The 25,145-nt window shown below is 35.9% G+C and overlaps 2 protein-coding genes across 8 annotated transcripts in view; one reads left to right on the plus strand and one right to left on the minus strand.

Annotated features, from left to right (window-relative positions):
- The window catches only part of LOC112046119 (titin), a 162,098-nt gene extending 147,260 nt beyond the window's left edge, over window positions 1-14,838 (plus strand). For both annotated transcript variants that reach the window (XM_052886633.1, XM_052886634.1), the window contains 2 exons: window positions 1-10,858; window positions 10,948-14,838. The exon at window positions 1-10,858 is cut by the window's left edge and continues 20,408 nt beyond it. In XM_052886633.1, the coding sequence (XP_052742593.1) occupies window positions 1-10,858; window positions 10,948-11,117 (11,028 nt within the window). In that variant the 3' untranslated portion in view covers window positions 11,118-14,838. The remainder of the gene's footprint in view (window positions 10,859-10,947) is intronic.
- A 670-nt stretch (window positions 14,839-15,508) lies between these two features.
- The window catches only part of LOC112046104 (myogenesis-regulating glycosidase), a 41,905-nt gene continuing 32,268 nt past the window's right edge, over window positions 15,509-25,145 (minus strand). For all 6 annotated transcript variants that reach the window (XM_024082596.2, XM_024082598.2, XM_024082599.2 and 3 more), the window contains 6 exons: window positions 23,628-23,772; window positions 21,770-21,992; window positions 20,744-20,923; window positions 18,960-20,371; window positions 18,340-18,517; window positions 15,509-18,027 (listed from right to left, as the gene is read on the minus strand). In XM_024082596.2, the coding sequence (XP_023938364.2) occupies window positions 17,888-18,027; window positions 18,340-18,517; window positions 18,960-20,371; window positions 20,744-20,923; window positions 21,770-21,992; window positions 23,628-23,772 (2,278 nt within the window). In that variant the 3' untranslated portion in view covers window positions 15,509-17,887. The remainder of the gene's footprint in view (window positions 18,028-18,339; window positions 18,518-18,959; window positions 20,372-20,743; window positions 20,924-21,769; window positions 21,993-23,627; window positions 23,773-25,145) is intronic.

A 25,145-nucleotide genomic window follows, 5' to 3' on the forward strand; every position in this document is an offset into this window, starting at 1 on the left:
CCAGAAACAAAAACACCAAGCCCTGAGAAAGACATTCTGAGCCCAGACAAATCATTAGAAAAAGAACCGTCACCAGTAAAAGAAACGAAGGCGCCAAGCCCAGTTAAGGAAGATGACTTAACACCGGTCATTGAAAAATCTTCAGAAAAGGAACCTAGCCCAGCAAGAGAAATGCTGAGCCCAGAAAAGCTTACATCAAAAGAACCATCACCAGTGCCAGAAACAAAAACACCAAGCCCTGAGAAAGACATTCTGAGCCCAGACAAATCATTAGAAAAAGAACCGTCACCAGTAAAAGAAACGAAGGCGCCAAGCCCAGTTAAGGAAGATGACTTAACACCGGTCATTGAAAAATCTTCAGAAAAGGAACCTAGCCCAGCAAGAGAAATGCTGAGCCCAGAAAAGCTTACATCAAAAGAACCATCACCAGTGCCAGAAACAAAAACACCAAGCCCTGAGAAAGACATTCTGAGCCCAGACAAATCATTAGAAAAAGAACCGTCACCAGTAAAAGAAACGAAGGCGCCAAGCCCAGTTAAGGAAGATGACTTAACACCGGTCATTGAAAAATCTTCAGAAAAGGAACCTAGCCCAGCAAGAGAAATGCTGAGCCCAGAAAAGCTTACATCAAAAGAACCATCATCAGTGTCAGAAACAAAAACACCAAGCCCCGAGAAAGACATTCTGAGCCCAGACAAATCATCAGAAAAAGAACCGTCACCAGTAAAAGAAACGAAGGCGCCAAGCCCAGTTAAGGAAGATGACTTAACACCGGTCATTGAAAAATCTTCAGAAAAGGAACCTAGCCCAGCAAGAGAAATGCTGAGCCCAGAAAAGCTTACATCAAAAGAACCATCACCAGTGCCAGAAACAAAAACACCAAGCCCTGAGAAAGACATTCTGAGCCCAGACAAATCATTAGAAAAAGAACCGTCACCAGTAAAAGAAACGAAGGCGCCAAGCCCAGTTAAGGAAGATGACTTAACACCGGTCATTGAAAAATCTTCAGAAAAGGAACCTAGCCCAGCAAGAGAAATGCTGATCCCAGAAAAGCTTACATCAATAGAACCATCACCAGTGTCAGAAATAAAAGCACCAAGTCCCGAGAAAAACATTCTGAGCTCTGAGAAGCCATCAGAAAAAGAACCGTCACCAGTAAAAGAAACGAAGGCGCCAAGCCCAGTTAAGGAAGATGACTTAACAGCGGTCATTAAAATATCTTCAGGAAAAGAACCTAGCCCAACAAGAGAAATGCTGAGCCCAGAAAAGCTTATATTAAAAGAACCATCACCAGTGTCAGAAATAAAGGCATCAAGCCCTGAGAAAACCATTCTGAGCTCTGAGAAGCCATCAGAAAAAGAACCATCACCAGTGCCAGAAACAAAAACACCAAGCCCTGAGAAAGACATTCTGAGCCCAGACAAATCATTAGAAAAAGAACCGTCACCAGTAAAAGAAACGAAGGCGCCAAGCCCAGTTAAGGAAGATGACTTAACACCGGTCATTGAAAAATCTTCAGAAAAGGAACCTAGCCCAGCAAGAGAAATGCTGAGCCCAGAAAAGCTTACATCAATAGAACCATCACCAGTGTCAGAAATAAAAGCACCAAGCCCTGAGAAAAATATTCTGAGCTCTGAGAAGCCATCAGAAAAAGAACCGTCACCAGTAAAAGAAACGAAGGCGCCAAGCCCAGTTAAGGAAGATGACTTAACAGCGGTCATTAAAATATCTTCAGGGAAAGAACCTAGCCCAACAAGAGAAATGCTGAGCCCAGAAAAGCTTATATTAAAAGAACCATCACCAGTGTCAGAAATAAAGGCATCAAGCCCTGAGAAAACCATTCTGAGCTCTGAGAAGCCATCAGAAAAAGAACCATCACCAGTGATAGAAACAAAAACACCAAGCCCTGAGAAAGACATTCTGAGCCCAGACAAATCATTAGAAAAAGAACCGTCACCAGTAAAAGAAACCAAGGCGCCAAGCCCAGTTAAGGAAGATGACTTAACACCGGTCATTGAAAAATCTTCAGAAAGGGAACCTAGCCCAGCAAGAGAAATGTTGAGCCCAGAAAAGCTTACATCAAAAGAACCATCACCAGTGATAGAAACAAAAACACCAAGCCCTGAGAAAGACATTCTGAGCCCAGACAAATCATTAGAAAAAGAACCGTCACCAGTAAAAGAAACGAAGGCGCCAAGCCCAGTTAAGGAAGATGACTTAACACCGGTCATTGAAAAATCTTCAGAAAGGGAACCTAGCCCAGCAAGAGAAATGCTGAGCCCAGAAAAGCTTACATCAAAAGAACCATCACCAGTGTCAGAAATAAAGGCACCAAGCCCTGAGAAAACCATTCTGAGCTCTAAGAAACCACCAGAAAAAGAACCATCACCAGTAAAACAAACAAAGGCACCAAGCCCTGATATAGACGTTGCGATCTCTGCGAAACCATCAGACGAAGAACTGTCACTGGTGAAAGAAGCGAAGTCGCCGAGCCCTGTAAAGGAAGATGACTTGACACCGATTATTGAAAAACTATCAGTAAAAGAACCTAGCCCAGTAAAAGAGGTGCTAAGCCTAGAAAAGTTTATAGAAAAAGAACCTTCAGTGACAGAAACAGAGACACCAAGCCCAGAGAAAGATATTCAAAAATCTGCGAAATTATCAGAAAAAGAATCATCCTCAGATAAAATAAAGAAATCACCAATCACTAAGGAAGACATTTTAAGTTCTGCGAAACCATTAGAAAAAGAATTGTCTTTAGTGCGAGATACGATTGTGTCAAGTCCAGTTAAGGATGATGGCTTGAAACCAGTCATGGACAAACCTTCAGAAAAAGAATTTAGCCCAGCGAGGGAGGTTGCGAACCCGGAAAAACCTTTCGAAAAAGAACTATCACCGGTGATAGAAACAAAGGCACCAAGCCCTGAGAAAGACGTTACGAGCTCTAAGAAACGATCAGAAAAAGAACCGTCTCCAGTAAAAGAAACGAGGGCACCAAGCCCACTTAAGAAAGATCACCTAGAACCGGTCATTGAAAAACCATCTAAAAAAGAACCTAGCCCAGCAAGAGAAGTGCTTTGCTCAGAAAATCTTACAGAAAAAGAAACAACACCAGTTAAAGATATAAAGACACCAAGCCCTGAAAAAGACATTCTGAGCTCTAGGAAGCTGTCAGAAATAGAACCTAGCCCAATGAGAGAGGGGTTAAGCCCAGAAAAGCCTTCAGAAGAGAAAGACGTTTCGAGCTCTGCAAAGCCATCAGAAAAAGAACCGTCACCAGTAAAAGAAACGAAGGCGCCAAGCCCAGTTAAGGAAGGTGACTTAAAATCAGTCATTGAAAAACCATCAGAAAAAGAACCTAGCCCAGAAATAGAGTTGCTGAGCCCTGAAAAGCCTTCACAAAAAGAACTACTACTGGTGACAGATACAAAGGCACAATGTATTAAGAAAGAAGTTTACAGCTCTGTGAAACTATCAGAAAGTGAACCACCACCAGTGAAAGAATCAGAAGTATCAAGCCCAGTTAAGGAGGATGTCGCGAAACCAGTCATTGAAAAATCCTTGGAAAAAGAACCAGTCACTGGAATAAAAGCACCGAGCCTAGAAAAAGACGTTTCAAACTCTGAAAAGCTATCAGACAAGAAATCATCACTAACGAAAGAAACAAAGCTTCTTAGCTCAGACAAGCAAGATGACATGAAATCTGTGTTTGAAAAATCCGTGGAAAAAGAACCAAGCTCAGCGAGAGAGGTTCTTAGCGCTGAAATTCCACCTGAAAAAGAACCGACACCAGACAAAGATAAGGAATTAAGCCCTAATAATCGGAGCTCAAAGAAGCCATTTGAAAAACAACCATCACCAGTTATAGAAACGAAGGCGCCTCTCTTAGTTAAAGAAGATCACATAACACCAGTCAATAACAAAGATATGGGTGTGAGTTATAAAAAAGAACAAAGATTAGGGTCTACGTTACACGAAATTGATATGTTTGATTTACATCAATTTTCTTTTGTTGAGGATACTTCCGTCTCACAAGAAAAACAAGAAAAAACGCTTTCAGTTAATGGCAAAAACGTATTGCAGATTTTAACAATAACTACAACTAAAGAAATTTTAACAAACGAGACGAGATCATGTCGCAAACTCAGAACATCTATCGTAACTGTAACTGAGTCTATTTTGCCTGACGGAATTAGAGAAGAAACTAAAGATATTAAAGTTTATATTTCTGATTACGGATTTGAATTAGACACTACTGATGACTTTGAAGAAATCGGTTCGCCAACTGTTGAAACTGTTACCGAGACTAAATTAATTTTTATTAATCAAGAACAAATAGAGCAAACTATAACAAAGAAGACTATTAGACAATATTTACGAAATAAACATAATGATGTTAAAATAATAAGGGTAACTGTCGAAATCGTTACTGAAGATATTAAACCAGATGGTTCCAAAAACATTACAACCAGCGAATATGTTACATTTTTGGATGAATCTTTTAATTTAAAACCAATTGAAGAGTATATTCATTCCAGTAAACTAGATACATTAATGTCAACATTACCTGATCAAACAGCTGCTAGTTCAAGTATATTTAATGTTAAGTCGTCTACAGATGTTATTGATACTCCTGAAGGATTTTATCTTATAAGGGAGCCTAAAGAAATCATTACTAAAAAGACAGAATTCGTTGTCGAAAATGATGTTACAATTAAAAGAAGAACTACGATTACAGAAGTAAAACATATTTTTGCAGAAAAACACTCTAGCACATATAGGACTAGAACCAACATCAGAACAACCATTGAAGATGAATACCCCGATGGAAGTACTTCTATAAAATCTAGCGAAAAGATATTTATTACTGATGATATCTACGAAGAAGATAAAGTAGAAAATACCTACACAGAAGTAACGGACGAATTTGATGGGTTTGAACTATTAAATGATCCAATTGAAGAGATCGAAACAAATACTGTTTCTATTACAGAAAATGGTATACCTATAAAAAGAAAGTTTATTATTAAAAAAGTAACAAAATATTTTTATAATCTTTCGAAAATGGTACAACGTATGAAAATTATTGTTACAACAATTACAGAAGATGAGTTCCCAGATGGTAACGTTAGTATCAAAACTAGTGAAGAAATTTCAATCAAAGATGACATTTTACATCCCAATTTAGTAAAGGAAAAGAAAAATGAAGAGGACAATATAACAATCGAAATGGAAAAACACAAAGAAATAGATATTAATGAACAAAAATCAGTTCAATTGAATGGTCATTCTTTTGTAGAAAATTTACCAGTCACAACAAGCCAACATGAACGTGAGTCATCAAGCAATAAACAAGAGATATATATTTCAAAAATGAACGATTTGTGTGATACAACTGCAAACTTTGAAAATTTAAGTATGCAAGACATTTTATTACCAAAAAAAACTCACGACGAAATCAACAAAAGCTTAAAAGCATCTACTCGGATAAATTTAGTACAAGAAACTGAGCAACTATTACACGAAGAAAGGTCATTAACATCACAGCATGTACCTGTATTAAAAAAAAGTAAAGACTTATCAAGTAAAAGTGAGTTTGATCAAAATGTCACATCTTCAACTGATAACATTAATATTGATGGAGAAAATATCTTGAAAACAATAGTTCACAGTAGTTCCGAAGATATTTCAAAAGAAACAAGCTTAGAAGAGAAATATTCTTTTGAAAGTACCGAAAAGAGTGAAAAATCGGGTATTAAGAAATTAAAAGAAAGTGATGAATTTTCAAAATCTAAAGATCAAAGTACATGCTTCACGAGTTTACAATCAAAATCTTTAGGTGGTGATCTTGAGTTATCAAAAGATGAAATTATATTATCAGAAGCCTCAGATTCAGGAGTACATAGTATTGTTACAGAATGTGATCAATCGATTCCTACAGTTTGCTCTTCATTGTTTACTGACAATGTAGATCATTTTATGCAATCTATTCATGAAGCTTTTAGTGAAGATAAAGTACAACAAGGTATAAAAACGGAAAGTATTGAGCCTCTGATAGTTTGTCCTGAGGATGACAGGGTATCAACACCTCCAACTGTTCCTGTAAGTCCATTGCCAAAAATACCTAGTAATTTCCAAGATATTAAAATGAGTGATGGTGTCCAAAGTGAAGTAACATATGACAAGTCTGATGGTACTGAAGAAACTATAACAAAAGTTGTACATGTTGGCGATGATATACTAACACAAAAAATATCGACTTCGACTGAAAAAGTTCCGAAATATAGCTCAGAGAAGGATGAAACTTCTGACATTTCAACTTTATTGCAAACAATGGGCAAAATAAAAACTGAAACTGATACAGTGACAAAAATAATCAAAGAAGGTGAAAACGTTGTAACACAAACAATTACTACAGTCACAACAAAAGAAATTATTTCCAGGGAAGACGGAACTCCGCAAAATGTTAAAACTACCATCGAAACTACTACTCTGAGTAAAAGTTCAGATGGTTCCACGACAACCACCAAAGATACTCAAACACTTTTATCAGAGTGCTCTTCTACTCTTAAATCTACCTCTTTAATGGATTTATACGCAAAAGATAAAAAAATTGATAAATTATATCTAGATACGAGTAATGACAAAACTGAGCATATATCAGAACACAAAGATGTTTGTGAGAGTTCTCGTAAAACTCCTTTGAAATTTAAAGACGAATTAACTGATGGGCTTTTCAAATCAGAGTATATATTGGAATCTGATGACTCTGATGATAATGTTGAAGATACTATTATTGATACGGATGTTAGCAAGCGAATTATCAAAGATAATGATAAAGATATTATTGAAACCGTAACAACTGTAACAAAAAAAGAAACAATTAGAGTAAACGTTAATAAAAAAATTATTAAGACGACTATTGAGACGAACATAACTAAAGAGAATCCTGATGGTTCTAGGGATATTCAAAAAAATGTAGAAGTTAAGACAGAAGAAGTATTGGTTGATGCTGATGCCAATAATCTAGACAATATTTTGTCTGAATTTGTATTATATGGAGATCCTGAAGAAACAGTTTCAACAAAATCAGAAGAAATTAACAAAGGTGATATCATTGTCAAAAGAACTACGTTAACTAGGACTATCAAAACAAAGTATGCAGATAGTTATGGTAAAATACAAAAGATTAAGTTTGTTACTACTGTAACAACTACAGACGATTATCCAGATGGCTCATCTCGTACAAAAATTGATTGCAGCACTTCTTTATCTGATGTGGAAGACACAGATGTTATAGAAACAACGGAACTTATTGATTATACAATACTAGAGGAGAAGACAGTAAACGTTGATAAAGTCGAAAAATCTATCATTATTGAAGGGAAAACGATTAATCAAATTATCACAACAATAGTCACAACGGAAGTTCTTGCTAATATAGATCTATCTAAGAAAAAAATAAAAACAACAACAGAAACTGTTACTGAATCCATATATCCCGATGGAATCACTGAAGTAAATAAACAATCTAAAGTTGTTATTTCAGATTTTATAACTGATAAGGAGGATGACTTACCAGAAGGTTTCATTAGCGCAGGAGATCCTAAAGTAGAAATTAAGGAAGAAACAGAAGTTATTACTGTGAATGGAATAAATATTAGAAGAAAAACAATAGTGACAATCACAAAACAAGAATTTCACAATTCTCTTGAAAATATTAAACGAATTAAAACAGTTACAAAAACAGTTCTAGAAGATGAGCACCCTGATGGATCTGTTATTACAAAAACTAGTGAAAAAACTTCGATAACCGATGAAATACTAAACACATCACAAATAACACAAATACACAAAGACGTAATTAAAGAAGAACCGACCTCTACATCTATTTCTGAAGACAGTCATATTGAAGAACTATTAAAAGAATTTACATTGGTTGGTGATCCAGAAGAAACAGAAACAAGTGATGTTAAAGAAATAAAACATGAAGACCTAGTGATAAATAGGACAATTGTAACTAAAATAGTTAAAACAAAATATGCCGATACATATGGTGCTATTAAAAAAATAAAAACTTTAACAACTATTACAACTACAGACAACTACCCCGATGGCTCGTCACGCATTAGTGTAGAGAAAAAACAGTCAATAGCTGATATTGACGAAGAAGGTTTGTCACAACCTGAAGAACTTCAGGAATTTACCAAGTTGATTGACAAAACCGTAGACGTTGATAATCATCAAAAAACTATAATAAGAGATGGCAATAATGTTAACCAGATTATTAATATTATGACTACAAAAGAAATACTTGCAACGAAAAATGAAGAAAAAAAAATTGTCAAAACAACTACTGAAACTATAACTGAAACTCAATTACCAAATGGAATAACTGAAGTTGCGAAAGACGTGAAAGTTGCTATCACTAATTATAATGACGAGTCATTTGATGAGAATCTAATAGGTTATACACAAATTGGCGAACCAGATATTCAAACGAGTACCGAAATTGATGAATTTGTTGAAAATGGCGTTGCAATTAAAAGAAAGAAAACTATAACGACAATTAAAGAAGAATTTGAAAATATGAAAATTAAATCTAGAAAAGTTAAAACAACTGTGAAAACTACTACTGAAGATGAATACCCTGATGGATCAGTTATAACTAAAAGAAGCGAAAAAGTTTCTATCGGAGATTTTCTACTTAAGTCTCCTTCTATTAACGATGATAATAAGGACGTTTCAGAATCATATATTGGAGAGAGTGAAATAGTGGAAGATTCTTCTGAGGATTCTATAGTTAAACACGAAGTAGTACAAAAAGACAATGTAACAGTTAAACGTACAATTACTACCAAAACGAAGCGTGAAATTCTTGCAAGCTCTGATAAAGATATTGAACGTACTAGAACTACAATAGAAACAATAACGGATGATGAGTATCCTCATGGCGTAATAGAAACTACTAAAGATATTAAAATAACTATTTCAGAGTCTCAAAAAACTTACGACAGTGACTTGCAAGCAGCTCTTCGAGGTTTAAAGCCTACGGGTAAAGTTAAATCATCAGTTGACAAGAAAACGAAGGTGATATTTACAGATGATTCAAAAAAAATAAATCAGACAATCACAACCTACGTCAATAAAGAAGAAATGATCAATAGCGGAAACAATCAAGTTGCTGTTAAAACCGTTACAGAAACTGTAACAGAAAATGCTAATGAGGATGGTACTACTCAAATAAACAATGATATAAGCACACAAGTGACCTATCTTCCTCAAGGTACGGGACTTGAAGATTGGTCTCCAGAAGAATTAGAAGAAATAGAAAAACAATCACTACTACGAAGTGACGCTAGAAAAGCTAAACAAGATGATAAACCGACAATAAATAAGTTATATTTAGAAAATAAAGTCGAATCACAACCTGAAACTATAGTAAAAAAACGCTCTCCTATAGGAGAAATTACTACAGAAACTGACACATTTACTAAAGTTGTAAAAGATGGTGATAGTGAAGTAGTACAAACCATAACTGTAGTTACAACTAAAGAAGTTGTAAGTCCTGAAAAAATTAAAGTTACCGTAGAAACTACAACAGTAAGTAGAGGCAGCGATGGTGTAACAAAAACGACAAAATCTACTAAAACTACTGTATCAGAAATAAAGGAAGAATTTGAAGAAATAATAGATACAGGCGAAAGTGAAAAATCATATTCCAAACATTCTTCCAAAACCGGTGATATGAGAAGTTCATCTGCGGCTAGTGATGATTTAGATCATCCCGGTATATCATCACCGCCGTCTGATATTAGTTCTAGAGAATCGAGAGCTGCTACGCACATTTGGGGCACAGAAAGTAGTGGTATGTATTATAGTGACGATGATGGACAAGTAAGTCCGAGTAGTACAAAGTCGCAGATAGCTCATTCACCACGATCAAACCTGAGCCTTGAACTGGACACAAAATTACCATCCCAGCGGGAAACTAGTCATGAAATGTTAGGAAAAGTAGAATGTGATATAATGTCAACCTCAATTTACGGTCAATTACCTGATGATGATTCATGCACATATTCAACTCACTCTGAGGAGAAGACTGAAACTCTCGTAATAGATAAGCCACTTACAAAAATATCCGACGAATTTCTAATACATGAACAAGTGGAGTCCTCTAAATGTAGTATTAAAACGTCTGATGCTTCGTTTTTAAAAGAAGCTGACGAACACTTTGAAAAAGCAATTGAAGAACATAAGAAAGTCAGTGGTTCTGAAGTGATATCAACAGTTACAGGTAAATATAAACTTGATCAAGGGACTTATTCAGATGATGCACAAAGCGTATCTAAAAAGGAGGAGAGTTCTTTGACGCTTAAAGATGTTAAAGTTGAATCGAAAAAAGTTCCTCAGACGAGTTCGTCAACAAGTAAAGAATCTAAATCAGAATTATCAGATCGCTCTGATTTATGCAGTCCTCTCCACGACCCGATACAATCGTGGGGTAAGCCGTTAGGTTTGCCTAGTCCTATTTTACCACCAGCCAATCAAAGCGATGGTAAGAGTACACCAAAAAAACAACAAGTAAATTCAACGGTAGCTAATAAAAATAAGCTTAATCAGGAAAAGAGTAAAGAAGTGAAACGAGCTTCAGAATCACCAATCAAGAAGAAGGCACCAGCCCCTATATATATGGATTTAACGTATGTTCCTCACCATGGGAATTCTTACTATTCAGCCGTTGAATTCTTCAAGAGAGTCCGTGCACGTTATTACGTATTTTCTGGGACTGAACCATCAAAAGAAATTTACAACGCGCTGCTTGATGCCAAGAAGACTTGGGAAAATAAAGATTTAGGTAAACAGAAATGACAGTAAAAATTTGTTTTATTTTATTATCAAACACATAACACCTCACTTATTCGTTTTATTATACTTTTATTCCAGAAGTGACCATCATTCCCACGTACGATACAGACGTACTCGGCTACTGGGTGACCGAGAACGAGGAAGCCCTGGAAAGATACAAGATTGACCTGTCGCCTTCCGCTTCCCGCTGCACCATCAACCTGCAAGACCACGAGACATCCTGCGCGGCATACAGGCTGGAGTTCTAGGTGTCGGGTCTATTTGTAGCCTTCTCATCGAAGAAGTGATGCCCTCTTATACAAAGCTAAGTACTTTTGAATGGGGAACCAAAGTATCAGTTATATGTTGTAGGAAATTTAGGCTGTGATAAAGAACCGAGCATTCAAAAGTACTTAAGTAGGACACTTTTCCGCATGAGATAGTTTGCAAATAGATGCAGTTAAAGACTATGTGATATCGAATGCAATGTAAAGCACTGCTGTGAGTTTAAGGAAACTGTACTCGTAATATGTGTGAGGTGTAGACGAAGGCCCGACGACGCCTCGACGACGGTTCGACGGCGACCGACGACAGCCCGACGAAGGCCCGACGGCTCCCCGACGACGCCTCGACCGCATCCAGTTCGAACGTCAAAAAATTCTCGACCTAAGAACAGAAACGTCCATTTTTTTCTAAAACTGTTTTCTAGTAGCGTCATTGACAAAAAATAGTACATGCCATTAAAATATTTTTCTGACAGTATTTTTGAATTTGGTCTTATACAATCAGTAGTGCTTTTATACACGATTTTTAGCGAAACCAGTCCATTTTATTTAGCCAAAACACCGCTTGTGCGAGAAATCTAAATTTTTTGAAATTATTTTGCTAAAGCATCGACTTCTAAATAGGGCGTAATGTTATACGAATAAGTATACTTCTTGCAAACAAGGCTAACCGTTGTTTTAATAAATCGCGTTATAAAAGGACGTAAATATTTTAAATGTAAGTCCTATACTGATTGAATAGAGGATCATATTTTCAAGGACGAGCGATAAATTTCATCTAAATTACACAAATAATTTTGTAAATGATTGAAGTTTAAAAAAATATAGATATTTAAATAATTGTCTTAAAAAGACGCTTACGAACGTCTAACGACGAGCTAGTGCTGCTTGCACTTCTTACATTATTGTTGATAGAATCGACGTCATTCTGTTCAATACTATTCTAGAAAGACAAAAATTTGGTCATATTTGCTAGTTCTCCCAAACAACCACACGTAGTAATCAAAAGATTGAAATAAAATAGATTCCTCGATATTTTTTTTCAATCATAAGTTATTTGTGTTTCGTTACACCAGTAGTTGACAATGGACCAAACATTTTGTTGAATGTCAATGAAAACATTTTATCCCAGTCATATAATATGGAAATAACTGAAAAGTGCCTGAATTCAATTATTTCTGTGTCACTGTATCCCATTTATACATAATTGTTATTTGAACAATACCGGACGATGGTCAATGCAAAGTATTTTTGTCTTTCTAGATAACCGATCAGCCTAAAGACGATAGAGAGCTTACTCCATATTGAATAAATGTTTTATTAGATTTATGAAAACAAATAAAACGATATATTTACCTTTGTTTTAAGTTGAAATCTGCTTGTTGCGTCGATGACTATGATATAGTTTAAGTGGGTGTTGTTTAAATTTAAATCATTCGTGTACAGACTACAAAATGCTAACAGAATCTCTTGATTTTATTATCGTTTTTGGCATAGTTTATGTGTACGGTCTCCGTTTACGGCAGACAGTTTGTATTTCTAGTCGAGCCCAGCCCAAATACAGACACGTAGTAGTATTATATGTTCCTATGTGAATTGATTTTTAGTATTTTTATCTATTGTTTTCAATTTAATGTAACTAACCTACGTGTAACTTATAGACTTCCCTTTTAGAAGAATATTCGTTTAAATCTTATACTGTTACATTCAAATTGTGTGAGAGAATGTGATATTGATTAAAATCATCAAATCGTACATCTAGTCTAGTGTAAGCTGTAAGAGAACTTTCCTGAAATAAATAAAAAGATTCCTCCTTTCATTGTTTGCCAATTCAAGTGAAGATTTTGAGTCAATTAATTTTAAGTCATCCATAGTGTTAAGCCGAACTCTGTCATCGCTTTCTTTGCCAAACTTTTCTAAACTATATAGAAGCTAAACGAATAGAGAATACGATTCTGAGTATTTGGTGACACCTGCACAATGTACCGACATCATTAAAGCATTATCAGATCCATAAAATAATATATTGTATACTATGATGATATATTTATTTTGTATTGTAACAATATTGTGAGTATGAATGTGAATTTATTTTATAGTTATATGGATATTATTATCAATATTAAATATGTTAACAGAGTGTTGGTTGGTGTGAGCACAACGTTTCTTCTGTTTCCGATTGTCGTGAAATGCTTTTACCAGTTGTGAGTGGGACTAAACAGGGAGATGAATGGAGGTGTAAACGAGCGTCCGCGGGCGGTGCATCGCCGGAGAACATCCTAGGCCCGTTGCGTTGGCGCCTGCCGCTGGGTTAGACGACTTAGGCTTCCGCTTGCCGCACGGCAAAGTGCTCCGCTGTAATATAGTTCTATAGCGATTTCTGACTTTACTATTATGTGTTCAATACTCCAGATTCCGCTATCGCTTGTTGACATCTACCCGCAATGCACCGAACGCGGACAAAGCTTTTTGAGTGTTAGGGGTTCTTTCACTGGCTCCATCCTGTCGAGCCAGCTCCAACCATCCGCTGGCGCTGGAGCCAGACCCAAAGTTTACTATTGTATTTTATAGCTAGAACTCTAATTAATGCATATTATATTAGGAATATTAAAAATGTTATTAATATAAGAATTGTATCAGCTTAGTGAACATCAATAGCTCTGAGAAATAAATCATTATTAAAATTATTAAATGTTGTATTCTTGGTTATCACGTTCGCTGTTTTATATTTTACTGAATTAATCTGACGAACTTGGTCTGAAATATCTTACAAATTAATATCTACCTATCCGTTTACAATGTACCGTATCATTTACTGTGGTAATATTAATTTGACATCAAAATGACTTTTTTATTAGTCCTATCTATCCGATGTTATCTGTTACCTTTACTTTTTATTACTTAATAAGTTGTTAGATTTACTTCAGTTTTATTTGTAAATCTATTGTATATCCGGGCTATCTGAAATCTTGAATGGAAATTAGTAATGGTTTGTACTCGTAGAAGTTGGATATTGAGGTTTGAATAGGCTTTGTGGTGCTAACAGCTATGCTGGGGGAGTATGCTGTGTTGTTTTGATTGTATTTCCTAAATAAGCAGAGACTTATTATCATATTAATTATTTTAAAATTATGTTTATTCTAAATTGTAACTTTTATCGTAGTCTTTGCTTATTTCGGAAATGGCACATGTGTAACACGCTTAATGGTTAGAGACTGACTTGTGTCTGTTTTAGGAGCGGTGGTATGAACATTTGATTTAACAAGCTTATATCTTCAAAATCATTGTTTTATTTAATAACATTAATATGATAGAGAATTAGCAAATAACTACAGCGCCTGGATAAATTCCAGCAACAGTTTTGTGAATTAACGGTATTGCTATTATAAAACACTAGGCGCAGTTAATCTTGCTAATGTTACGTAATCTAGAATTTTGCGTCTGATTTCGCTTGTGTTTGTAATTCGGAAAAATTATAGTTTTTCTGTGATTATTTTTTTTTATTCGAAATTCTCAATTGTTTAATAATTTAAATAATGATGTCCTCACTTGGATGTTTTAGGTATTTGTAACGATTTCTGTATTATTGTAAAATGATATAATAATATAATGACCACTCATTGTATCAGTCATGTCGCTATTCTCCATTCAGCGTGTTTGGTGAGGTGTTAGGATCATTACAAGTAATAAAAATATTTCAAAACAATTCCGCTTTTATTTTTCTTCCACATTCAACATAAAAAATTACAACTTTTCGCTTTCATTGATTACTAGCCGGCGCCTCTTGGTTTCAGCCGCATAATTCCCGTTCCCGTAAGAATATAGGTATAAATATATACTCACAACACTTACAAATAACGTAACTTTCTAATGGTAAAAGAATTTTCAAAATCAATTCAGTAGATCCAGATATTATCCCCCACACACAACACATATTCGGCTCACTGCTGAGCTCGAGTCTCCTCTCAGAATGTGAAGGGTTAGGAAAATAGTCCACCACGCTGGTCCAATGCAAGAAATTTCTCTGGTATGCAGGTTTCCATACGATGTTTTTCTTTCACCGACTGAGACACATGATATTTAATTTCTTAATTAATGCACACAACTGAAAAGTTGGAGGTGCATGCCCCGGACCCTTAGACCATTAATAAAATGGTCTAAGCCCGGACCGGATTCCAACCAACACCCTCCGGAATCGGAGGCGGAGGTCATATCCACTGGGCTATCACAGCTCAAAAAAGCAGCAGCAAAAAGCAAATGTAAAATAAAAATGGGATTTTAAGGCAAATATCTTTATTTAACAACAACGAATCTTCTATTCTTATTACATTATACATAATTATTATAAATTAATATATAAAAACTTTTAATGCTCATCCAACCCAAAATTATTTTTTTATTGTTTACAGTATTTTTGTAAATCTACAATAATAAAGTAAAGTAATGCATGCATATAGATATATTCAGTTCTGATTTGTTTTAATGTAACATACAGATATATTTAAAAAAAAAACAGAACTGAAATGATAGGCAAATATATTTTTAATATTATTTCTGAATAAAGCTTTACGTTAAGCTCTTTGGTACGATCTTTTCATACACACGAAAGTATACAAAAAGGAATAAATTGTTTAGTATTAATATTGGTAGGTATATATTATATAATATAGTATACGATCCCAGTAAAATAAATAGTTATCTAAATTAAAATAAAGATTATTCAATTTCTTAAGGTGGTTAGTCTGAGAAAAATCAGTTAATAATGAATCATATTCTAAATTGAAATTTGCAATACATTTATTGACATATTGTTTTATCTTTTCAACCAATAACCAACTTTGCCTTTTATTGGGATTTTAGACTAATAGTACCTAGTTCTGGTCAAATATTGCTAATATTAAAATGAATCCGTTCCGTAAAGATATTATGAGTTACCTACCAAGATCTATTTTTAAGGGGAAAGGGGAAATTTGAACAGTAATAAATGATACTATAACGATACTTTTATTTCGAAGTCATTGTTGACCACAATATAAATATTGGAAATGTACTAAAGGACTAGAATTAAGGAAACACTCACAATATAAAATTCAAAGCTTAAAGACAAAGAAAAGGCACATGAGAATATTTCTTACAATAATTATAAAAAAACTAATTATACTTATTATACTAATAGGGCACAAATGCTAAACTTAATTAAGTTCCTAGGTAATTAGAATTTTGAATCCTAATGAAATCAATAGGATTTTTTTTACACAACATTTTGGAAAATGATAGTAAAATCTTTTTATTTAAGTTCAGAATTTGTGTTCTATTGCATTAGGATGGCATATTTTACTATAGTTAGGTATAAGATACGTAATTTAAACACACTTTAACTTTGGTAAAAAATCTACTTTCATAAATACTTACAATTTTTTATTGGTTCATTAAATTCTCCTGATGTGTGGGCGTTAGTAGCATCTTAAAGTTAGCTTTTAATATAAACATCTATTTTCACATCTGCAGAGAATGCCGTGACGGCTAGCTTTTACTCAATTGATTAATCAATCATAAAATTTTCATCAGGAAGGCTGTCTATACATAGTAATAACTATATGTTGAGCCATTATCTAATAACAGTAAAGTAGATGAAAGTATTATCTTAAAACTAGGTATTTGATAAACAAATCAAAAATTACATATCAAAGCTTAAAGACTAAACAAATAACGTATCCCAGACAATGGAATGTATTATTTTCAATAGAGATCAGTGACATTTTTACTGCAAAATATGTTATTTAGCAAATTGCTATAATTATACATCAGGCGTTATTTAACTTTTAAACCGGCTTTAACCTTTTTTCGTCACAGTTGAAATATTGGTGGACCTAGAATTATTTTGAGAACATAAATTATGCTAGGACTCTTATAACAGAAGAAAAAGCAAAGTATAAGATAATGGAGGCATAAAATGCATTTATTATGCATTAAGCACTTTTAAAAAGTTAAGACTATTTAGATAGTAGTGACTAACTCCAGTTCTGAAAGATTCTTTATAAGATCTGGCAGAAACTCACTCGGTAGTTACCTACTAACTTGTTTTAATAGATATAAATGCTACAATTTATAATTTTCATAGTCTGCAAAGATGGCCTCCGTGGCGCAGTGGTGTACGAGGTAAATTTACAAGACGGAGATTCTGGGTTCTCGATCCCTGGCTGGGCCGATTGAGGTTTCCTTATTGGTCCAAGTCTAGCTGGTGAGAGGCTTCGGCCGTGGCTACTGGCTAGTTACCACCCTACCGGCAAAGACGTACCTCAAAGTAATTTAGAATTCCGGTACGATGTCGTGTAGAAATCGAAAGGGGTGTGGATTTTCACCTTACTCCTTAAAAGCTAGCCGCTTCCATCTTAGATTCCATCATCATTTGAGGTGAGATTGTAGTCAAGGGTTAACTTGTAGAGATAACGGTCTACCACCTGAGTCATATTATAAGTCTCGAGTGCTAATGTTTTAAGCCGCAACCATATATTTCTGTTCGAACATTATAGGTACTAGAACTTCTCTTTACAGTTTCTAGTTCTCTGTCATTTGAAAATTACTTATAAACAAACTGAGTAACGAATATGAACTAAGTTTTCCGTAATGCTCCACTCTCTTTTCCCTTTTTATCTAATAGTGCTATACCTACTATTAGATAAAGTTCTTTGATAGCTATATGATTCTTGTCTTTGCGTCAGAATACTTTATTACCCGAGTGAAAGCTTCATGTGTTATTTGAATCTCAAGTCGTCAGGTTTCCTCAGGAAGTAGGCGACTCTGTCCACCGGCACCTTGTACTCGTGCATCCAGCGGTTACCCTTGCGAAGCGAGCCGTCGATGCCGTCCTGCCACAGTCCGGCCGGGAGATACACTGGAAATGAAAAAAAAATGTCAACTAAAAAAAGTTAAGTGGTGTTTAAATGTGGAGCTTGCAAGAAATTGCGGCCCTGAGTTGAACATTCTGTTGAGCACGATAGGCTTGTCCCATTCTCTTGGTTAAAGTTACATAGCCAAAAAATACTCCACGCGCCTTGGAAAGAGATAGAGAGCTGTGCTTTGTAGTGGTCATTAAAACAGTTTAACGATGATTATGATCAACTACCACGACCATGGTGAACTCGTCCTGCCTTTCAATGCCACGTACATAACCGCTACCAGCCAAAAAAGCCTGATGATGACGTACCTTCCCTAGTAGTATCTCCTTTATGCAGGACGGGCGCGACCACGATCTCGTCCCCGATGGCGAACTCGTCCTGAACCGGCAGCGCCACGTCCACATCCGCCACCAGCCACAGCGGCCTGATGAGTGGCAGCCCTTCCTCCAGCGCCTCCCGTTTGTACTTCAGTAGTAATGGCGTGACCTTTAAAATATATGTACTGATATAATACACTAAACTAAGAGCCTTATAGTAGCTACCAGCATTATTAGCGTATTTTAAATGGCTGTGTCAGGAATTCGTCCTTAGCGAGAGGGAGTTGGAAAGAAGGAGAGAAATAGCATAGGGAATTTGAATCTTGTACCATTACGCTCCTATATTGTTTATCTCTACACCTTCTGTTAGAGGTTAGTGACAATGGCCAGCTTTACGCGCTCTCTTAGGTTCAGGGATATAACACCATCGATTTCCCAACACAAGGCTACTGAGATTTTTTTAAGGAGAGTTGATCCAAGGACTTTCATGATCTAAAGCCGCATAGGCTGAATACTGGACCAAAGAGGCCAAACATAAATTCAACCATTCATAAATTAATGAATTAATCTATTATTAATAATTAAAAACATACTTCATATTTTGTACTTACGAGTTTCTGTCTTAACAGAGTCAAGTTTTTAGCCATCTCTAGCACCCTTTCGTCATTGTATTTACTCGGAAGATGAGTGAACTTCATCACTGGCAGGAATGTAGCCATCTGCAGCCATCGCATGTAGAGTTCTCGCTCCGGTAATTCGATGCCGTTCTCTTGCGTTGTATTATTAGAATTGGTATCCATCGAACCTTTCGATGAAGGCAAGAACTGTTCGCTACCAGGCCAATAAATATCTCCTCCCACAGCCCCCGGCATAGTGAATGGGAATCCACTTATCCCGTACGTCAACATTGTGGGTATAACTAATCTTAAAGCCTCCCAAGTGGATTCAAAAGGCGGTAAGGATACAAATATGGGAGGTCGAGGCAAACTGACAGCAGACGACACTCCAATTATGTTGAGGGTTTTCTCAAAAGTTTTTGTGAACACAGTCTTGTATTGATCAGGATTAATTAAAAGTTTCTCACATCTATAGTAGTGTGGCATGTCATACGCCGTGCCGAGATCGAAATAAAATGAATCTATATAATACTTGTCCATTACTGCTTGTAGTTTTTCTAAGATCCAGGGAACTGATCTATTGTTTGTGATATCCAGAACTCCAGCGCTCGCTAGTGATTTAAACCTGGTTAACGCTGGGATTCTTCTGTCACTGTTTCTCTCGTTGATTAATAGCCTCTTTTGAACTGTTTCAGCAAAGTTTTTACTTTCTGTACTAATGAACGGTTGTATTGTAAAAGCTACTTTGAAACCTCGTCTATGTAATTTATCTACAGTTTCATTTAGTGTTGCGAATCTCACTGTGTCTACACTCAGATCACCAATTTCATTTTGCCAAAACTCATTGATTAATACATGCCCTTGTTTTAGGAAGCCGAGATTGATAACGTCATCTGTGTATTTGGATATCGTCGCATCTTGCAGTTCGTGTTTGAAACGTGGAGCTATTTGCCATACAGGCTCAGATATAAGAGATTCTAACGTTCTCATGTCATCTGGTTTTAAGCCATCCCAAAGTGGTGCTCGTCTGTGACTATGAATGGAAGAATGCAATGACCTAATATCTCTAGAGGTGCAAATATTGTACCTCATTTCAGGGAACTCTGTCAGTTTATTAGCAAAAGCGAAATCATCATATTTAGCCTTCAAACAAATTTCTTTATTTTCTCTATTAACAGATATATGCAGTGGCGTTTCTTCGTCAACGATAATGGCGGCTCCTTTAGAGTTTATTAGGTATCGCGTCACAACGTTACCCCATTGGGATTTCTGCATGTCTCCAGTGATGAACGGTGTATAGTCTATGGATCCTGTGTCGAGAGGCCAAGTGAGATTAATGGACTGTCCGGCACCGAACCAATGAACTTTGGTGTCGCTCCAGTCGAAACAATCGTTTGGTGAAACGTCTGAAAAGATATTTTTGTTTATTATCAAGCAAAATATTTGGAAATCATTAACTTAATCAACAATTACCAGATTAAAGCAATGATTGAAATTGTTGACGCTAGTAGAACCTCATTTTAGATTATTATACATACCTAATACGTTTTTAAGAAGAGCTTTTTTGTGAGTGAATTGACCTGACGAAGTACATGTTTGTAATACTTTTTTACTACCAGGTAATAACGCTGGGTCTTAGTTTGTAGTGAAATTAGCAAGTAGACCATGTTCTTAACTTGTGTACAATGGCACTAAAAATCAGATGCATCATCGATTTTCCTTGTCAACTATGAATTCAAAAATACCAAGCAAATAAAATTTATCAAAATATAAATTACCATGTCGTAGGGCTTTCCAATGCACCGAGTAGCAGGTGGTGTTATCAACTCCAGGGTCGTGAGGCAGACATTTGAGATAGAGCCGCAGGTTGTGTAGCCACTCCATACACTCTGATCCATCTTTGAGACGGTGTTCCGCTAGACAGGGGAATGCCTTTTTGCCTCCTTGAATACCGACCGCTGGAAATTGGTAAAAATATGCAATTTATTTAAGCATCGATAGAACTTTTATAATTATTATACTATTTTTTAGTAATTGCGCCAAGCGCATAACTTGCGCACGATTTAAGAAGCAAGATTTTTGTCATAGACAATTAGCTAACTAACTAAACATATAACTGCAGTTTTTTTAAGATATCTAAATATATGAGGATTGGACAAGGCAACATCTGCAACATATATTCACCTACTTTTTGTCGCAGACGTTTCCTTGACCAATTAAAGATTTAAAACAATTTAAATATACCTACGGGTAATTCCCACAATAATTACCTACGAATTATTTCTTGCTCAGATCATGTCACAAAGGAAGGAATAAAACTCAATGGAATTGGAAAATAAAAATTACAAAATTGATTTTTAAGAATGCTAATTCGAAATACATACTCTGCAAAAATCTATACTTATAATAAATCTGTAGAGAGATCAATTCTGTACATGCAAAATATTTCCAAAATAACTATCAGGGGGAGATTAGTGATCGATACTGATGCCTAAAATGCAATAAGTAAAATTTTTGTCTGTCTGTATGTTTGTTATAGAAACAAAAACTAGTCGACGGATTTTAACGAAACTTGGTATTCTTCATACTCCTGGGCAGGTTATAGTATACTTTTCATCACGCTACGATCAATAGGAGCAGAGTAGTGAAGAGAAATGTTGGGAAAACGGGAGAAGTTACTCGATACTACTTGTACGTCTGCCTGAGTAGGTGCCGATAGCTCCCTGCGGAACCATTACGGCGTCACTAGGGGGATACTACTGTAAGGGCTGGAGTCGCGCGGGTGTCCAATAGTTAAAACTTACCTAAAGTAGCTTTTAAGATCTCCACATCGTCTTTGTTAAAAACTCTGATGAGTCGTTTGGGTTCGTTGAACTGAACTCTCTGAAAGTATGCCTTAGTGAGCGCCTGCTGGTGGTACAGCACGTATGCGAAGCCGACGAAGAAGGCAACTGCCAGGAACATGAGGCCGACAAACGCTCTCAGCTTGTAGTCCGTTGGTTTCTTCCTAATCTTGTGCGGTATACTCTGTGGGCGTTAAAGTTTGTAAGTACAATAGATCATAAAAATAAGTCTATTTTTTATGACACACTAACATTTCTGTTATTAAAGGTATTTATATAGACCTAACACGCTATAGTACGGTAATAATGTTTGATTCTGTAACAATCACTATAAGGTTACATGACTTACTAGAAACATCTCTTTCCTGATTCTGAAGCGTTAAGGGAAGCTGCTGAGAATTTCTTAAAATGAAGAAAAAGTAACGTTTACAGAGCTTTTTCTTGGCCTTATAATATTTATCGTTGGTGCAAATGTAACAAGGCATTAGATTATTTTGACTTCGGAATAAGTAAATTTTAAAAAAAGGTGATTGTAGATTATTAGAAGAAATGAATTTGAACTTTGAATCTTTCGTAATCACCATAAGATACTTGGGGTTACATGTATAGATTATTTATTTCTAATATGTAAACAGTACATTTACAAAGTAATTGAAATATCACATTATCAACACATAATTTGTAGCGACTTGATAATGACTCACGTGAAGATCTGGAGTCTGAACCGTGAATGACGCAAATATATAATACCTTTTATATCAAGATTTACAGAGGCTAAGTAATATAAACCTGTGACCAAATACAACAATGTGCTTGCCTTTTAGGTGGTAATTTTTATTTGATCTGTTGCCAAAGTACCCCACGCCAGAGTTTGCTCTTGGTATTGATATATCCAAGGTTACCCAGGCTTTGCTCAATAAATGAAGATTTTCCCTGTCTGTATCGTTTGACTTTTTAGTAAAAACCAGATCAAAAATCCTCAACCAAATGCAGTCACTGCACATAGTTATCATGTTACTAGCTGACGCCGCGCGGTTTCACCCGCGTGGTTCCTGTTCCCGTAAAAACACGAGGATAATATAGCCTATAGCCTTTCCCGATAAATGGACTGATAGAAATTTTCAAATCGGACCAGTAGTTCCTGAGATTAGCGCGTTAAAGTAAACAAACAAACAAATTCTTCAGCCATATAGCGTATCGCAGGACAATTCAGTTCTGTTTCATGCCTCATATTTTAGAGGTAAGTTACACTAGAAGAAGTTGTTCCTGTAGTTGGTATACCTTCGTAATGTTTAGTTGTACCCTACCGACAAAGACGTACCGCCAAGCGATTTACCGTTCCGGTGCGATGTCGTGTAGAAACCGAAAAGGGGTGTGGATTTTCATCCTCCTCTTAACAAGTTAGCCCGCTTCCAAGACTGCATCAACACTTACTATCTGGTGAGATTGTAGTCAATGGCTAACTTCTAAAGAATAAAAAAAAATCTATATTGGCGAGTTGTCTCAAGGTTAGCCGGTGAAAATATAGTTCTGCTTTTTTGGTGAGAAGAAAAGGTTTCCATCTGACTTTAACGAACTAAAACGACCTCTTCTAAACTCCTCCTCTGTTCCCAAAAATTGTTAACGCGTGAACTGAGTAACAATACAAGTGTTATAGCTTGGCAAGTTGATGACACTCCCATGATATACGGGCAACGGGGGGAAAGGACTGCGCGGGTATGAAGAAATGCGTGCGGGCATCGTTAACCCCCTCCCGGCCCGCGCGGACCAAGTGTGAGTGTTACTAACAAATTAGCCAAGCTATAGTGTTCACTGTTACCTGTAGTTTCTCCTTGAGCAGGCTGGCCAGCGAGTTGACGCTGGTGACAGAGTTGCTGGGCGAGTACTCATCGTCGTCCATGCTGAACTCCGACCTGAACCGTCGCGGCGCGGTGGACTTCCTTCGCGGAGATCTGAGGGGCACTCTGCAGGAGAGGGAAGATATTACTACCTATCGTCATTTCTCATTGAACATCTTGAAGTTAATCAACAATCCTCCATTGGCCTAAATTGTACCTATTTATAATATATTTATGATATTCAGACAATACCACGTATTTTACATTATTTATTTTACATATATGTAGTAATACGAATCAAATTATACAATGTAATATAAGGATACCCAGTTTGAGCGTAGCCTTAGTTGTCAATTGTAATAGCACTTTTCGACCAGAAAGTCCCTTAATCCCCTAAATGATACCTCGCGAAGACAAAATACTAAAAATATTGTCTAAGTCAAAATTCATTTATTTCAATTAGGCTTAATTTACAAGCACTTTCGAAACGTCAGGTAATAATACTATTAGATAATGGTGACAATAATTGGTCGAAAATTTAAAATTTATAAACAAACGCGCTGTTTTGATCTGAGAAGAGCCCACATGAAACTCAGCCAGGATATATTTTTTGTTTACACAAAAATTAAAACATATTGTTTGTACAAATTTGTACAATTTTGTATAAACAAATTTTGTATAAACAAATTTGTTTATACAAAAAAAAATTACTATTTTTTTGTTCTTATTTCTGCGTCGATCTCCTATTAAAAAGTGGATGCACAATCAACGACCAAATAAAGTCTCCACTCAATGAGTGCCAAACACAACTTCTTGGCACTCAATTCAAGTAGTCACATTTGCAACCTTATTAATCCTTAAGGTTGAATTTGCTCAGAATTTGGGATTGGATTGAGTATTGGACTATATTTTAAGGCCTTTAGGTATAATTTTCTTTACCAATAATTCTAAAACTGTCAAAGCAAAATTGGCCAGTTGGGCGTCCTTTTATAATATGACGTCAATGACATTAATATTATTTATTACAAGAAGGTTTGATGCCTTCTTCATTGTCGAGCGCTGAGCCGGATATTTCCGGTTCGGCCACTATTAGTCGACTATGGCGTTTTCTCTTCAAGAGATATGTCGTTTTAGAAATAAAAAGCACATAATGAAAGTTCGCAAAATAAAGGCTCTCTACGATTATTTTAAACAATGTCACACGTTTTGCCATACCTTATTTACTAAAACATGCATACCTATATAATTTATAGTACCCATAATAAACTATTATTGTTGAGTTAGCCGATTAATAAGTCAATAAAGTTTCGACTAACACTTTGAGGCACTCAAAAGTCCCGGAACGGAACGGTAAATATGAATGTAAATATAATACACGAACTGAATCATTTAGATTAAAAAGAAAATGTAATGCGATCCCCTGAACAGTCGTGAGAACGAAGCGTTACCACAGAAAGCATATGGTTACTAACGAGTACCTACTGCATGTACTCGTAGCG

This window comes from Bicyclus anynana, chromosome 17 (assembly GCF_947172395.1).
Source record: "Bicyclus anynana chromosome 17, ilBicAnyn1.1, whole genome shotgun sequence".
NCBI lineage: Eukaryota > Metazoa > Arthropoda > Insecta > Lepidoptera > Nymphalidae > Bicyclus > Bicyclus anynana.